At 37.7% G+C, this 16,090-nt stretch overlaps 1 protein-coding gene across 2 annotated transcripts in view; it reads right to left on the bottom strand.

The window, feature by feature from the left end:
* Positions 1-4,306, bottom strand: part of glra3 (glycine receptor, alpha 3) — a 46,929-nt gene extending 42,623 nt beyond the window's left edge. The window contains exon 1 of one of the 2 annotated variants that reach the window (XM_055229284.1): positions 3,962-4,306. In XM_055229284.1, the coding sequence (XP_055085259.1) occupies positions 3,962-4,050 (89 nt within the window). In that variant the 5' untranslated portion in view covers positions 4,051-4,306. The remainder of the gene's footprint in view (positions 1-3,961) is intronic. The other variant, XM_055229299.1, reaches the window with a different exon arrangement.
* Positions 4,307-16,090: the final 11,784 nt, after the last annotated feature.

The following is a 16,090-nucleotide window of genomic DNA, read 5'->3' as shown; positions in this document are numbered from 1 at the left end:
CATACTAATATTTCAAACTCAATTCCAATACAAAGGAATAAACTCAATACCCACTCCGATATCACAATAATCATTTTTTAAAACTATGTCATTCTTTCATATTACCATGTAGCTTTAATCCCTCATTTCTGTCCTGTGAATGTGACTCTTTTTAGTGTCGATAGCTGCTAAAATGAGTACCTAGTTAGTATCTGATTTTTGATACTTTTGACTACCCTGTGCCCTACTGCGCAAAGACAAGGCACACATGTAAAATACTGAGCCCAAAAATATAATTTATTTAACACTATAAGTCAATATATGAATCATGACAAGCCTAACTGTGGTGACATTCATAGAAAAAGCGAGCACGACAAATAAAAATCATGTTGTCCTTGATTTCTTTTGTACCATTATAAAATGGAAGAGCCAAGACAGAAAGTAGCTGTGAAACATTCGGAAGAGCACTGTGTCAAAACACAATCAACCCAAAGGGAACAGTTTAATACAGAAAAGATTTGATACATCCGTGGGGTTGTAATATGTCTCTATATAAATACACTGTTTTCATGTACTTTTTTAAGCGTAAATAGTTGTTTTGCTTGAACTCCCGTGCAGTTGAAATCTTGGTATAGATTATTTCAATGCCAGGAGTGCAGTTTGGCTCATATACACAGAGATAGATAATAGTTTTTGAGAGCTTCTGCAACGACCCCTTTATATCAGACTAATCGATCGGCATGTCTTTAATCAACCAATAATTTCTTTAGTTGTCCACAGCCCTATATGTCAGATGAAATGGACTATTTTGTTATGACAATTGAAGTGTGATAAATTTGAATATTGCATTGAGGAGGTGCACCATCTGGCATTACCCAAAAATGTTAAATATTTGATAAACAAAATTCTGTCCTGAAATAGCACTGAATATTCTCACTTTGAAGGTAGAGCTCATTACACTGATGCTGAGTGGAAAAATAAAGCTTTCAGAGTATAAAGTACAAATTAATCCAGCGCACAAGCCACACTCAAATATATCACTAAAGCCAACAAAATAAACAACAAAAAATACTGACCCCACATTCAGAATCATAATTTCATCATCACATTAAAGTCAGAACTTTAAAACTGAAATGGTCTAACTAGTGTTGTTGAATGCTAAAATGTCAAACTTGATTTGGACCACTATGATAATTAAGAACACTCTTTGACAATAGAATGTCATTTTCAGCATTAAATTGTAGTACTTTTATATTCCCATGTGGATTACATCTGTGTAATCCCTCAGTCATCCCGTAGGTTCCATAGTAGTGGTAGTGGTCCATGGGTGTATACTAGTCTATGGTCTTATACTTGTTCTGATACAGCTCAAGATCATTCTAAAGCTATTCAGGAAAGTTAATTTCTGTCCTGTGAATGTGACTTTTGTAGTATGAATACCGTCGTACTTAGGATTTTAAAGTCCATCAAGGCCCAAAAATTCTATTATAGTTTTAAAATAGTAATAAAATGTATTTATTGCAAACTCATATGTGACATGAGGGTGTAAACATACATTTATATTTTAGCATAATGTCCATTCTATTTGTACTCCTTAGTCTGTTCAAAAAACACCAATCTCATGCAGTGTGGGCAAACTGCGAATGACACATGAGCATGACAGATGCCCAATATCACACAGATACTGGAACTGATATATCACTCAATAAGTTCATGTTTACTGTCTTCAAGTCTTTTAGTTCCAGAAAATCTAATATATTTAATTTGTTGTCTTATATTATGACATTTCTGGTTGATCCTCAGTCTAAGCATACAGTATGTCACTAAAATTCCACTTTTGACTCCTTTCCTAAACTTTGTGCAGACTTTAGGATAAAAAGCAGGATCTGAGACATCAAAGTCGGGTTAAATCTTCTTACAAGGTCACGGTCGGGCTCAAATTCAAGACCTAACCGGCTTATTGTTTGTCAATGGCTCATGCGCTGCTCTTCAGTTTTCTCTCTCAGTCTTGTCTTTCTCTATTTCTATCGCTTGATTTCTCTGTCTCATTGTCCTCTCTCTTTTTTTCTCTCTCTGGCTAACCTTGTCTCTACCTCCCTCCCATTCTGTCTTTCTATTTCTTTCTCCCTTCCTCTCTCTTTTTCTACACCTCACGGCTCCTCTTGCAAGTTCCTCTCTTTCTATTTCTTTATTCTCTCTGACTACCCCATCTCTCCTCTCTCTCTCCTCTCGCTCCCATCACCAACACTCTTCTCTCTTTATCTCCCTCTCATACCTCTAATTATACATATTTACATCTCTCTTCCACCTCTCTCTTTCTGTTTTTCTCTCAGTCTCCTATCACTCCCAGCCTCTCCCTCTCCCTCTCCCCTCCCTCTTTCTGCCCCTCTGTCAATCTCATCTCTTTCTCTGGCTATACCTGTCTCTCTCTAACTCTATCTCTCTCACCATTTCTTTTTCCCCTCTCTCATTCCCCCATCACTCCCTCCGTTCTCTCTTCATCTTTCACCCTTTTCTCTCATTCCCCTCTTTAAATCTCTGTCTAAATGTCTATTGCTGTGGAGCCTACTGTCTCTCCTCTTTTTTGCTCTTTTCCTTTCCCCTCTCCCTCTGTACACCCTCTTCTTTCCTCCTCTGTCTCTCCTCTTTTTTGCTCTTTTCCTTTCCCCTCTCCCTCTGTACACCCTCTTCTTTCCTCCTCTGTCTCTCCTCTTTTTTGCTCTTTTCCTTTCCCCTCTCCCTCTGTACTCCCTCTTCTTTCCTCGTTTTTTCGGTGTTCTTTCTCTCTATCTGCCCTCTAACTCTCTGTCTTTCTCTCCTATTTCCATTACTATTCTTCTTTCACTCCCTTTACTTCTCTCTCTCTCCTTCCCGCCCTCTCCCCCCCCTTCTCTTCTTTTATCCTGTCTTATAACTGTTTTCTTCTCTTATTTGACTGCCAAAGAAATCAGAAAAAGTTTAATATCCAAACATTATTACGAGAGAGTTCTGCTCTCTGTTAATAATAAATATTGCCACTCTTCAGTAACAGGCCAATAACAAATGTTTGATTTGGTTTAGTTCAGTTTTTCAAATATAATGACATATAAAACATGTCACTTATATGGGAGAACAAAAGGTCTCCCTCAGTCTATAAATGTGTTTGATAAAATTCATAAGGTTCAAACTATTGTATTCGGTATTTGTCATATTACGCAATGAGCTAATTAAGTTGACTATTATGTTGCCCATTCATACTCAGCCATGTTCAACTAAGTATCAAAAATCAGATACTAAACAGTAATCAGTCACATTAACAGCACAGAAATTAACCTTTCCTGAATCGCTTTAGCATGATCTTGAGCTGTGGACAAGTATAAAACCTCATAGACTAGTGTACTCCCATTGACCACTAGAGAACATACCTGGACCACCGAGGGATTACACAGATATAAGACCACGTGGTAAAAAAACACTATAATTTAATGTTGAAAACCACTTACTATTGTCTATAGCAATAGTGTTTTTATTATCACTGTGGTATCAGAATCGGTATTAATTATCAAGTGTATTTCTTAGTATCGAATTTGAGTTTAAAATTTTAGTATGGTGACAACATTTTATACAATTGAAGAAAGACTTAAAAGCAGTGTCTTGCTCATGAGCACAAATGTCAGAATATGCACTTCTGGGAACAGGGATAGAACCACCAGCAGGGCTAATGTTAAGGTTATGAAAAAATACAAAATGATTATTCCACACATTTTTGATTAGTGAGACAGTTTTGATGTTATTTTGAGACATTATACATTATTTTTCTTATTTATCTTATATTTTTCTTAGTATCTTAGTATCTTATCTTAATTTGATGTGCTAAAATATGTTAAAGTACAAGAGTTTATTCTACAGCTTTTTGTTTCTCCATCTAATTGGGTTGTAAGGTTCTCACGTAACAAATGCGTGCATCCAGAGTTAACAACATAATCTAAATCATTGCACTTACCTTATTAAAAGCAGCATCTCCAGGACTCCCAACAAACCGACAGCCAGGCACCGCTTAATGCTCATCTCTCCCCGGAATGTGCGCTCCATCCTCGGCGTGTACGCTCCTCTCCTCCCGCTCCTCTCCTCCAGAAGCGCTCAACCAATGCAACTTCCAAACATAGTGCAACAACAGGACGGAAAACACGCGCCTTATCCCCCAAAACGCTCCAGTTTACAGTCAAATCCGAAGAAAGCGGACTAAAACTTAAGTTGTCATAACAGATTTTGCCGTAAAAACGCGTAAACTAAAAGGGGAAGGAGAGGGTGAAGAGGTGGTCGCGTCAGACAGCTGTTCGCGTGCTCTGGCCTTGTTCTTTGCCCTCGTGAATCACAGGATCACCAAGTCCCGCCCCCTCTCCCCCTGCCGGGATTCAAATGATTGACAGATGGTTCGGCCAATTGTAGACGCGCTTAGATTAGGATAATGTAGGTATCCTCAAATGTATTTTCCCTCTGAGATTAAGACAGTTTATTGTTACAAATGGAATAATAATGAATAAACACATCTCTGAACAATTAAAAAATACTAGCCTTTATAAATTTAATACAATAACAATTAAAAGTTTGGACACACTTTTTCATTTATGCCTCGTCTTTAGTTTCATGATTATTTACATTGTAGATTCTCACTGAATAACAACTATGAATGAACACCCATGGAATGTAGCAAGCAAAAAATAAAAATAAATTAATAATAATAATAATAATAATAATAATAATAATAATAATAATAATAACAATAACAATAACAATAACAATAACAATAACAATAACAATAACAATAACAATAACAATAACAATAATAATAATAATAATAATAATAATAATAACTTGTTTTAGATGTTTTAAAATAGCCACCCTTTGCTTTGATCATTACTTTGCACACTTTCGGTATTTCTTGTCCCTGATAAGTGAAGTGAACACAATTTCAGGAGACTTCTTGTGTCCAAATTTTTGACTGGTAATGTAGTTCAAGATTGCATTTCAAACTGTATGGCAAGAAGTCAGAGAATGTGCTGCAGACACAGACAACATTATAAAGATAATTCTTCATAACTTTTTCTTTAATTAGATAATTTAATAAGAGATATTCAGATGGAAAGGGTCCTCTGCATTTGACCCATCCTTCAGTGCTTCTGGGGTCTGATCTCCAGATATGAGGACTGGCCTATGCAACATGTTTTAAAGGTGCACTATGTAACTTTTCTGGAGGAAGGTCTTGTACTTGCTTCTGTCCATGATATGATATTACTTTACCTAAAATATTCAACAATATAGCATTAAAGAGGTATATATTCATGATAAGCAGAGGACTCTAGGCCAAGTTACAGGTCAGGTCTGTGGAGAAGTGACCCTGCTCACAGTAAGAATGCGTGTTTTTCAAGATATTGCACCTGTCGTTAAATAAATGCAAGATATAGATAAGTTCTGATACTGTGGAACATTCCAGTCAAATCAATATCATCTCCATCATGGGCCCAAGCAGGTGGAGGACCCTCAACCAAAAAGGTTACATAGTGCACCTTTAAGTTTATGCTGGAAACCAAAGTAAATCAAATTCTAATCTGCTTATTGTCACCACTGTCTACAAAACTTAAGGATAAGATGATGATTTTGAAACAAAATGATAAAAACGTATGCTCCTCTCTCTCCCTGGTCTCCCTCGCTCCATCTGTGCCATGTGGCTGAGTTTCCGGTCTGCTTTTCGGGATCACAGAGGATCCCGCGTGGCTCTGCTCTCTGAATGTAAGGAAGCTTCTGTCCTCTGCTGTGCACCATATGCGTCCAACTGCCCTTTGGCCGTTACATCACACAGAGCCCCGGGCCAGAGACAGTAGTCACACACAGCCCCATGGACCTGACTGTCATGGAGCTACAAGGAATAGGAGGGGAAGTATTCACACATACAGTTGAAACCAGAAGTTTACATACGCTATATAAAAATACACACACGCTTTTCCTGTTTTAGATAAATTAGGATTACAATAATTACTTCATTGTTTATTAGCAAAAGATGAAGTTTAAATCTGTCAACTGGACAAAATCATTGTAAGAGTGAAGACGTTTCCCTGCTCATCCAAGCTTTTTCAGTTCTGGTCAGATTGCTGGTGGACACTGCCTTATATCTGAAGAGAGGAACTAGCCACACTGGAACTGCAAACATCTATTGTCCCCAGTTTCAGCTGAAACTACCCTATTCAACCTTTAACGACCCTGCTATTGTTCTCATTGTTTGGTCAGATAAGGCAGCAATCTGGCCAGAACTAAAGAAGTGGCTTGGATGAGCAGCGAAACGTCTTCACTTCTACAACGATTTGTCCGGTTGACAGATTTAGACTTCATTTTTTGCTATAGATATGGCCTGGACGACTGAGGGATTACACAGACATCTTCATTGTTTATTGACAACATCTGAGTTAATTAGATACACCCCTGTGGATGTATTTGAAGACACACCTGAAACACACTTCTTCTTTGCGTAACATCATGGGAAAGTCAAAAGAACTCAGCGAAAATATCAGGAAAAGAATTGTGAACTTGCACAGGTCTGGTTCATCTTTGGGTACAATTTTCAGATGCCTGAAAGTGTCACATTCATCTTTCCAAACAATTATACACAAGTATAAACATCATGGGAATGTTCAGCCATCATACCAGAGATCAAACCTTCTTTTGTCCAAAATGTGCATATCAACCCAAAAGCAAAAGACATTGTGAAGATGCCGCTGAAGCTGGTAAGAGTGTGTCATTATCCACAGTGAAATGAGTACTGTACCAACATGGGCTGAAAGGTCACTCTGCAGAAAGAAGCCATTAGCCAGATTACACTTTGCAAATGCACACAGGGACAAAGACCTTAATTTTTAAAGACATGTCCTGTCTCTAAAATTGAACTGTTAATTAGCATCATTACATTTGGAGGAAAAAGGGAGACGTTTGCAAGCCTGAGAACACCATCCCAAATGTGAAATATGGGAGTGGCAGCATCATGTCGTGAGGTTGTTTTGCTGCAGGAGGGACTGGTGCACTTCACAAAATAGATGGCATCATGAGTACAGAACATTATGTGTAAATACTGAAGCATCTCAAGACATCAGCCAGGAAGTTACAGCTTGGGTCTTCCAAATGGACAATGGACAATGACCCAAAGCATGCTGCCAAACTGGTTACAAAGTGTCAAAGTGGCTTAAGGATAAAGTCAATGGTTTGGAGTGGCCAGCACAAACCCGTGATCTCAATCTTATTGAAAATGTATGGGCAGACCTGAAAAGGAATGCGCGAGCAACGCAACCTACAAACTAGGCTCAGTTACACCAGCTCTGTCAGGAGGAATGAGCCAACATTCCTGCCAACTATTGTAAGAAGCTTGTGGAAGGATATGCAAAGTCAGACAGTACAGTAAAATATATTAGTAATAGAAAATGATCCAAACAAAATAATTTATGCTCTTCTTTCTTGTATCTTGGCTTCCACAGTACAAACTTCTCCAACACTCACTAAAGATGTGAATCTGGGCACTGGTGAATCTCCGCGAGTTCAAATTGGCATGATTGGCAGATGGATTAACCAATCAGGAACATACATGGTCTGTCTGTATCAAAAAAAAATAAAAAAATGGCTGCTTTCGAGGAAAAGATTAAGGACAAAATATCACAGAGGACTGAAAAGCAGATTTCTGCAGAATCAATGACAAGCACTAAAGTTTATTTGAAGTGAGAGAAATTTGATTTCGTTCAAAGTGATAGGTGACCAATGAGCTCCTTTGTTTCACATGAGTCACTGAAATAAACAAATCTGATTGTTTAACCGTGTTTGAACTTGTCTCAAGCCACAATGGAGGGTATGGACACCACAGTGATGTCCATCTGTATAAACAATACAGACAGATATCAGTTTAGACTTGCCAGGCAATATTTCTTGATTAGTTTGATTTGAATTTCAGATGTATTTTTTTTAATGAATATTCTATTTGAACTCTTTGTAATTCAATTTAATAAGAGAACATTTGTACTCTTATTCATGTATTCATGAATTTCAGCTTCCTGTTTAGACAAATTCATATTTTGTTTTGAATCACGTTAATTGCTTTTGGCTATGACCAAATTACGTTCAATTATATCTTAATAATATCCTTTTGCACATCGCCTAAAGAGCATATTTAAATTAGCAAACAGTTACAGACAGACATTTGTCTTTTGTGCTTATGTAACTAATGCATTATGTAGTTTAATAATGTGCACAATAATAGCCTGCAGTTATCTGCATTAATCTTACAGTAGGCTTCACATTCTGCATACAGCTGTATATAGACCTAACAGCAAAGATGAGGCATTTTTAAACAGTAAAATGCATTGTGTGATTACAATGTTTTATTAATATGGGTTTTCTAACTTTGAAAAAAAAAAAAAAATCTCGCTTTTGCATTTAGCTGTTGTCAGTTCATACAACTGTGAACGAACATGCACTGAACAAAAGTAACAGTGGCAAAAGAAGAAACACAAGCTGGGAAATGTTTGACTTCACCATTAGGATCTCAAAGTGTGATCTCCTGCATATGGGATGGATAAATACAAGACCTAAAGCTCACAGTGCAAGAGTTACTAACTTTACTCTTCTCTTACATTGTAACAACTCAAAGTGCTTTAATTACTTTAGAGATAAATAAAGTAATTTAGATTGATTTGATTCTATCACCAATTAGCTCAGCAGAGCCCCTTGTTTAGCTGGTCACCCAAGAACTCACGATACTCCAATACTATGCAAAGAGTGGTCTTATGTCCTTCAGATGGGTGTGATTGACAGGTTGATTAGCTAAGCATCTTACTTTTCCTTATTTGATTTTTTGTCCATTTCCACATTTGAGAAAACTAAAGAGCTCATATTAGACTGTTTTCTGATCTATGTTATAATGTTCTTCCTCATCAAAAACACAGTGGAGTTTGCCGTCACAGAAATGCTTACAACTGCATGCTTCCTCATCTGTAAAAAATGAAACTCTTTCTAATTAAATGCAGAAAGTACACAGCTGACTTATTTTGACCTCAAGACCTGTGTATATAAGATGCGGCGAGACAAATTTTGCTCAAATACAGGCCCTTTAAAACATTTGTTCAACTGTGGTATAAAAAACATACATTTGCCGGCCAGTGGCTATAAGGTGGTGTGCTTATTTTCATGTGATGCATTTCTTTATTAATACACTCTCTTCAAACCAAATAAATTTAAATTGTAATTTAAATCCTGCAGCTGAGAAGTGGTACCAGCGCATTCTAATTTATTGAAACGACCAATTATGTCAAAAGATAAAGCATTTGAATAATTGATCTGAGCTATTTCTAAAACCACTGAGTGAACATGAGGTCAGCCTGTCCATTTCTATCATACTTCATCACTTCCTATTATAAATATATTCATGCATTTGTTTAAGTAATGGTTTAAAGTCATGTAGCCCTGTGTGACTTTTCTCCTTGTCATGGAGATGTTATTTCTTTGCCTAGAATGTTCCACAATATGGCTTTGACAACGACTTAACACTACCAGGCCAAGTAGGAATGCTTTTCACTGTATTTCTGAGCAATAAAAATGTGTGTAATTGAATAAATGCTAAATGGATGTCCTATATTACGTAAAATTTACTCTAGTGAGCTTTAAGCCATGTTAGTCAATGTTGTTCCCTCCTCAAAAACATATCTGGAGCTGTGTTTTGTTTTATTAACACATGTTTGAGTAATTCTTTATTATTAGTCTGTCTACATCTCCAAAGCTCAAAATCCTCTGTCCCACCTTGTGATGTGTGACGAAATTATCCAAATGATTCTTGTGAAGGTGTATGGAGTTTAGAAACATAATGTATTACCATAGTGTGTTACTACATGATATGACAAGGTGAACCAGAGTATTTTTGATGAGGAAACAACATTATAGTTCTAAGAATGTTTGTTTCTGGTGTAAGTGTCAAAGAGGACCAAGAGTCTAAAACATAAAGTCAGAAGGTTTAATGAGTTCCACACAGGTAAAATGAACAATGAAGCAACGGCCTCTCTAGAAAGGACAATGTTGACAGCTTTTATAGTGTCTCTCAATGTATGTGTAAGGTGGGTCCTTTTCTGGTCTGTATGGCGTTACACATTAAGACATTTTAAGCAAAGTGGAACAAGGTGAGTGTTTTATAACCCTCTCAGAGCGGAGGTCACACATTCCTTAGTGAGAGGGCTACAGATGAGAAACGTAGCCTTCCATATCTACTCCTGGGGACGTGTTATTAGCATTGGTAAATTAAGATACCAATTAGATGTAGTCCTGCTAGAAAACCTTACATAACATAGATAATAATATGGGCCCTTTATCTCAAGCTGCAATATGTACATTTAGACAAGCAGGTGGTGAACTCTCTACCAAAAACCTGCAAGTTTTATGTATACATTTAGAGTTAGTTTTTTGTTTGGCCTTTGGTTTGAGGTTTTTGTCCCTTTGAGGCTCCCATTAAACCAATTCCATCACTTCCATCCGAACACATCAACGTCTGCTTAGAACACTGCTACAGGCCGCTCTATAAGGAGACATACAACGTGATATATTTGGATTCACTGAAAAAATAGGTACTTCTTGACCGTATGCCAAGTAGCCAATTAACAATATAATTCCTGGTTAAAGTTAAAGATACAGGAAATACAAAGTTTAAACCATACTGAGAAAGTTACACACTCGGTTTTAATCAAAAACTGGAGTGGTGTGTTGCTTAATTACGCATGTCGCAGTAATCTGTTTCCTTCTCCAGGCTGAAAATGCACCGTTCCACCTTGTGATGTCATTCATCAAACTCATTCCCATAACTTCAGCTGACAAGTTACTTTCACTAAGATGCCTTCCCATCCTCCTCTCCTTTCTGTTTTTTTCCCTATCGCTCCCCTCCCTCATCCTTCTCTGCCACCTCTCTCCTGTCCTCTCACTATCTCCTCTCTTATGTTCTCTGTCCTTTCTCTCACCTTTTCCAGTCCTCTCTTCTCTCTCTCCCTCTCTCTTTCTCTCTCTCTCTCTCTCTCTCTCTCTCTCTCTCACCTTGGTTTTGGGTTTGCTTTATGGAGAGTTACGATTATTTAAAAAAAAGCTAATGTTAATTTGCCATCCCTATTTCAGCCACTATAGTTTTATCCAGTCAGTGGGACCAGTGAAAAGGCAACATCACTCTGGACTGCTGCCTGATTTCCATATTTCACATTGCACTTTTGCACATGCACTTTTGTAAGTTATTGAATTAAGAAAAAAGTTAAGAAAATGTGGACCATTTTTACCTCTCTTACTGAACTTCAAACCATTTACAGCTAACTTACATCACACTTTCCCTCCTCTCCCCCTCTTCCTTCTCTTACCACCACTCTTCTCTCCCTCCTCTTCCCCTTCTTTCTCCCTCTCTTTCCCTCTCCTTCTTTCTTCTCTCATCACCCCTCCTCCCTCTCCCCTTTTCTCTCTCTCTCAGTACAGTTTTCCTCCTCTCCTCCCTGCAGCTCAGATGGTCAAATGGTAATGGACACATTTTTACATAGTGCTTTTCCACCTTCGAGGCACTCAAAGCGCTTTATATCAAGGAACCACTCACCCATTCACACACACATTCATACACCAGTGTACGCAGACACTGGGGGCAAGGTGGGTTAAGTGTGTTGCCAAAGGACACAACAACAGCATTCATCTGTAGGAGCAAGAATTGCACCACCAACTGCCATCAGTGGATCCGACTGCCCAACCAATGATGTTTATGTCAAGAGTGGGATTCGAAGCGTCAACCTTTGGACCAGTGGACTCTACCAACTGAGCTACTGCCTCCCTCATCTTGATTAAGCCTGAATCGATAAAGACACCTCATTAGTATATATCTGTTAACCACAAAGCTGATCATGCCTAGGTGTGTTTTTAGGAGAGAATAGATATTGTATTATCTACTTTGCCTGTCATTCCATAGATATTCTTTAAGCCTGGTGTCCAGTAGGGAAAGACTGACAGATTTATAAGCCAAGAGTGCATTAAAACCTCCTCCTCAAACCTAAATGTGACCTATACTAAAGTTGGACTGTGACATAGCACCAAGTTGGGATGTCACCACGCCAAATTTTATTATTATTAATGATCGTTGACCCCATGACCAAACTGTGAAATCCAACATTTTCTTTCATCTGTGCAACATTACAGTATGTCACCGTGTTTATGCTATCAAACTTACTTACTTTTTTGGAGCATAGATTGAATAGAAATGACATGCTAAAAATGGTCATGATTAGTATTTTTTTTTTAGCTCTTACGACTGATTAACTTAATAATCTTCACATCCCTAGCAGCAAGAATGTGATAGATTTTAAGATGTGGAATAATATCCCATAAAGAAATACTTTAAATTGTCCACTGCAGGCTACTTTCAATTTAGCTTACTGTAGCAAATATTTATTGACTGTGTATTTCATAGTGACTACAATCAGGCAAGAGAAAAATAATTTTAAATGTATTTATTGGTGCAACAGTGATGGATCGTGAATAATAATAATAATAACAGTACTAAAAACACAACAACAGCAGCATTAATATATATATAAAACAACAGCAACATTGAAGAAGTGTGTATTTTGTATTTTGTATTCTGTATTCACAAATACTTTACTGCATGACTAAAATAAATAAAAATAACATAACACCACAAAACAAAGCATTTTAGTCATAACTGCCTCATACTTACCGGAATAAAAGTAACACATTTTTCCTGCTGACCCTGACCTCAACTCAATGGGACAGTGACTATAGTCCATTCAGCAACACGTCACAAAACATCACGAGCCTCATAGTATAACTGTCATTTTGACCCTTCTACCCTCCAGACCCTGCTGTATCTGTAGGTGTGACTGGCTCCATCCTCAGCCAAACTGAATCTTACAGCAAAAAAAACCCACAGAACAAACACAAACTGCTCTAGTATTTTCCTAAAAACCTTGTAAAATGTAATTATAATGCTATGATAATTATAATGCTATGACAGATATAATGTTATGGTGATAAAACAGGACCAGAGATGAGCTACTAGAGTCTGAGTGTACGAGCCTCTTCATCCTACTTCCTCTTCACCACCACCACTGTCCCAAAATGCAAATAAAACGTCAGAGTACACATTTTACTTTGACATAGTTGTATTTAGGATTTTACTAAAAATCTTCCTGGTTGGACAAAAGAAGCAAATGTGACAAATGTAGAGCTATTAATGTAACTGTTACCTAGCAACCACACAGTAAACCGGGGGCAAACTGTAACATCACCTACATCTAGTACCTCTCCTGAAACTACTGTGTGCATTACATACTTACTTTGAGAGGATGGCTTCTAGTACCTTACTATTATTACTGCTACCACTACTACTACTACTATTACTGCTACTACTACTACTACTAAAATGGATACTTTAAGAGGATGGCTTCTGTTACCCCTGATTCTTTTACTGCCACTACTAGTGAAAGAATAATGCGATGTGAAAGCTTTGGGTGTCTTGAAATAACAATGCAATATAATCAGGACACCACTATTATTACTACTACTCTACGACTACAACTGGTACCACCACTACTATTGCAACAACAACTACTATGAGTACCACTACTATTGCAGCAACAACTTCTGCAACTACTATAACTACCTTTGCTACAACAACTACTACTGCTACTACAACTATCAGTACTACAATTACAACTACTACCATTACTCCTATTACTACAACAAATACTACTACTATTACTACTACTACCACTACTACTAGGCTGCTACTACTTACAATACTACTACTACTACTGCTAGTACTACCAGTACTAGAACAAATGCTATTACAAACTACCACTAATACAACCACTACTACTACACCAACTGCTTATACTTTCACTACAACTATTGGGTAAACTGTCTTTTGTGTACATTAGATTAGTTATTTGAGGAACCCTTTTGTGTCTTTGTGATCTGAGTTAATAAGAGTGACATTGTGCTCTGAGCCTGACCCAAATGGAGCGAGCCTGAATATTTTATGACTTATTGTGCGACCCAGTGCCAAACAGACTGTGTGTTTAAAGTTTACTTGTGAATGGGATGTGACGAGGAGGCAATGGAGGAGAAGGTGGAGGAGGCGATGGAGGAGGAGGTGGAGGAGGCGATGGAGGAGGAGGTGGGTCTACTCCTCTGAGCTGCAGGAGAACCACTCTGTCAGACTCTGCTGGGTTCTGACCTGATTTCAAGCAATTACAATAGAACAGACTCCCAGACTTTCTATCAATGCTAACACCTCTTGCTTGTATCCATGGAGATAGCCTGGAACATTCCACAATATGACATGAAACATATTGATCTCCATGGAGACAAACTATTGACATTCCCAGGCCAAGTTAGAGATATGATCTGTGGAGAGACTATTCTGCTCATAGTAAGAACGCATAGAATAGATGCAAGGTATAAGTTTAATATCATAATGAGGAACATTCCAGGCAAAGCAAAAACGTTTCCATGGGGACAAGCGGGTGGCGGACCCTCTGCTAGTAAAGATGAAGAGTATATCTTGAAGTTGGACTCATTTGAGCAAAAGTAAACGACATGTTATTAGTGACCATATTAGGCAAATTTTGGATTACAAAATGGTTGAGACAATTTTAACACCTAAATGTATGAAATAAATAAATAAATAAACAATCTTGCCCATTTATTCTAATTCAAATAATTAGTTTTAATGCACATGTTGTAGGCTATAAGAGCATCTATGGGCTGAGTGTTCACATCCTCGACAGAACAGATAACTACTTTAAAAAATAATCCTTAGAATTTCATCAGTTTTTAGTTGCAGTACTTTAGCCTTGATTAGATTTTGTGGTATTGACGTGATTCAGCCTGTCAGGGCCCGGTCAGTCTGATTACTAAAGAGATTTCATTCATTTGTGTTCTTTGTTTCCACAAATCTCCTCTGCTCTGAAGGACTGTGCTTTTCCTCTGGGACACGTGTCAGTGATTGATTAAAACTCCTCCATTGCTCGCTAATCTCTAACATCCTGCAAATGTCATTATCCTGTTTGTTTTACACGTTTGGTTTGACTCCTGAAAATCTCATTCCGAGGTCACCTTAAAGTGAAACTAAACACTAAATCAACTTTTTTTCATCACTAAACACTGTATGGTGTTTTAATAGCATACTGTGTTTCCTAGTAATTGTCCACTTTAGTCCAAATTAGGTCAAACTTGTAGGTTTCTGATAAAAAATGCTTAAATCTAAGTTTGTGCTGCCATGAGTGGCCTCTACAGTTTCCACTTGGTGACATCACAAAAACTGTCTTGATTACAGCCAGGTGTTTCTGATACAAATATCTGGTTGCAGGGGCAGAGTTTGAAGTGTGGATACCTGTTTGACAATCATATTATTTCTTACCCTCAGACCCCTCCTCTCCCCTCACTCCCCCTTTAGTCCTCCAGATACTGCCTAGTTTAGCAGCTCTATTTGAAATGTGTTTGTGGGTGGAGTTTAGGTGTTAGACTCACTTTAAAGATTTGGTGGATTAATAAACAATGTTCTTAAACCACACCTTTCATAGTCAATGACGTACATGGTGATACTGTATGTATTACACTGGAAAGTCAAGACTATATTTGTTTGTCTATTAGATTATTGCAGATTTTATTCAGTGATTCAAAACAGAGAGGCATATTCTTAAGATTAAAAAGAGTAAAGTACAGCACACACTGTGCATTCATTACAAGTGCAACTTGTCCTTGGACAAGACACTTAACCCATCTCATCCTTAGTGTCTGCGTACATTTCTGTATGAATGTGTGTGTGAATCGGTGAGTGGTTCCTTGATATAAAGCGCTTTGAGTGCCTCGAAGATGGAAAAGCACTATATAAAAATGTTATAATTTACCATTTACTACTACTACTACTACTACCACTACTACCTACTTACCTTATTGTGGCAGTACTGTGAGGTGTGTCTATAGGCTCATGTTTCTGTGCGTCACACTGGACACACCTCCTCTTTCTTTCTGTTTATCGCTCTATCTCTCTCTAGTCTAACATTAACCTAAACCA

The sequence above is a fragment of the Periophthalmus magnuspinnatus genome, chromosome 1, assembly GCF_009829125.3.
Source record: "Periophthalmus magnuspinnatus isolate fPerMag1 chromosome 1, fPerMag1.2.pri, whole genome shotgun sequence".
NCBI classification, from domain to species: domain Eukaryota; kingdom Metazoa; phylum Chordata; class Actinopteri; order Gobiiformes; family Gobiidae; genus Periophthalmus; species Periophthalmus magnuspinnatus.
Note: the sequence above shows the minus strand (reverse complement) of the source record. Positions and strands in the feature narration are given on the sequence as shown.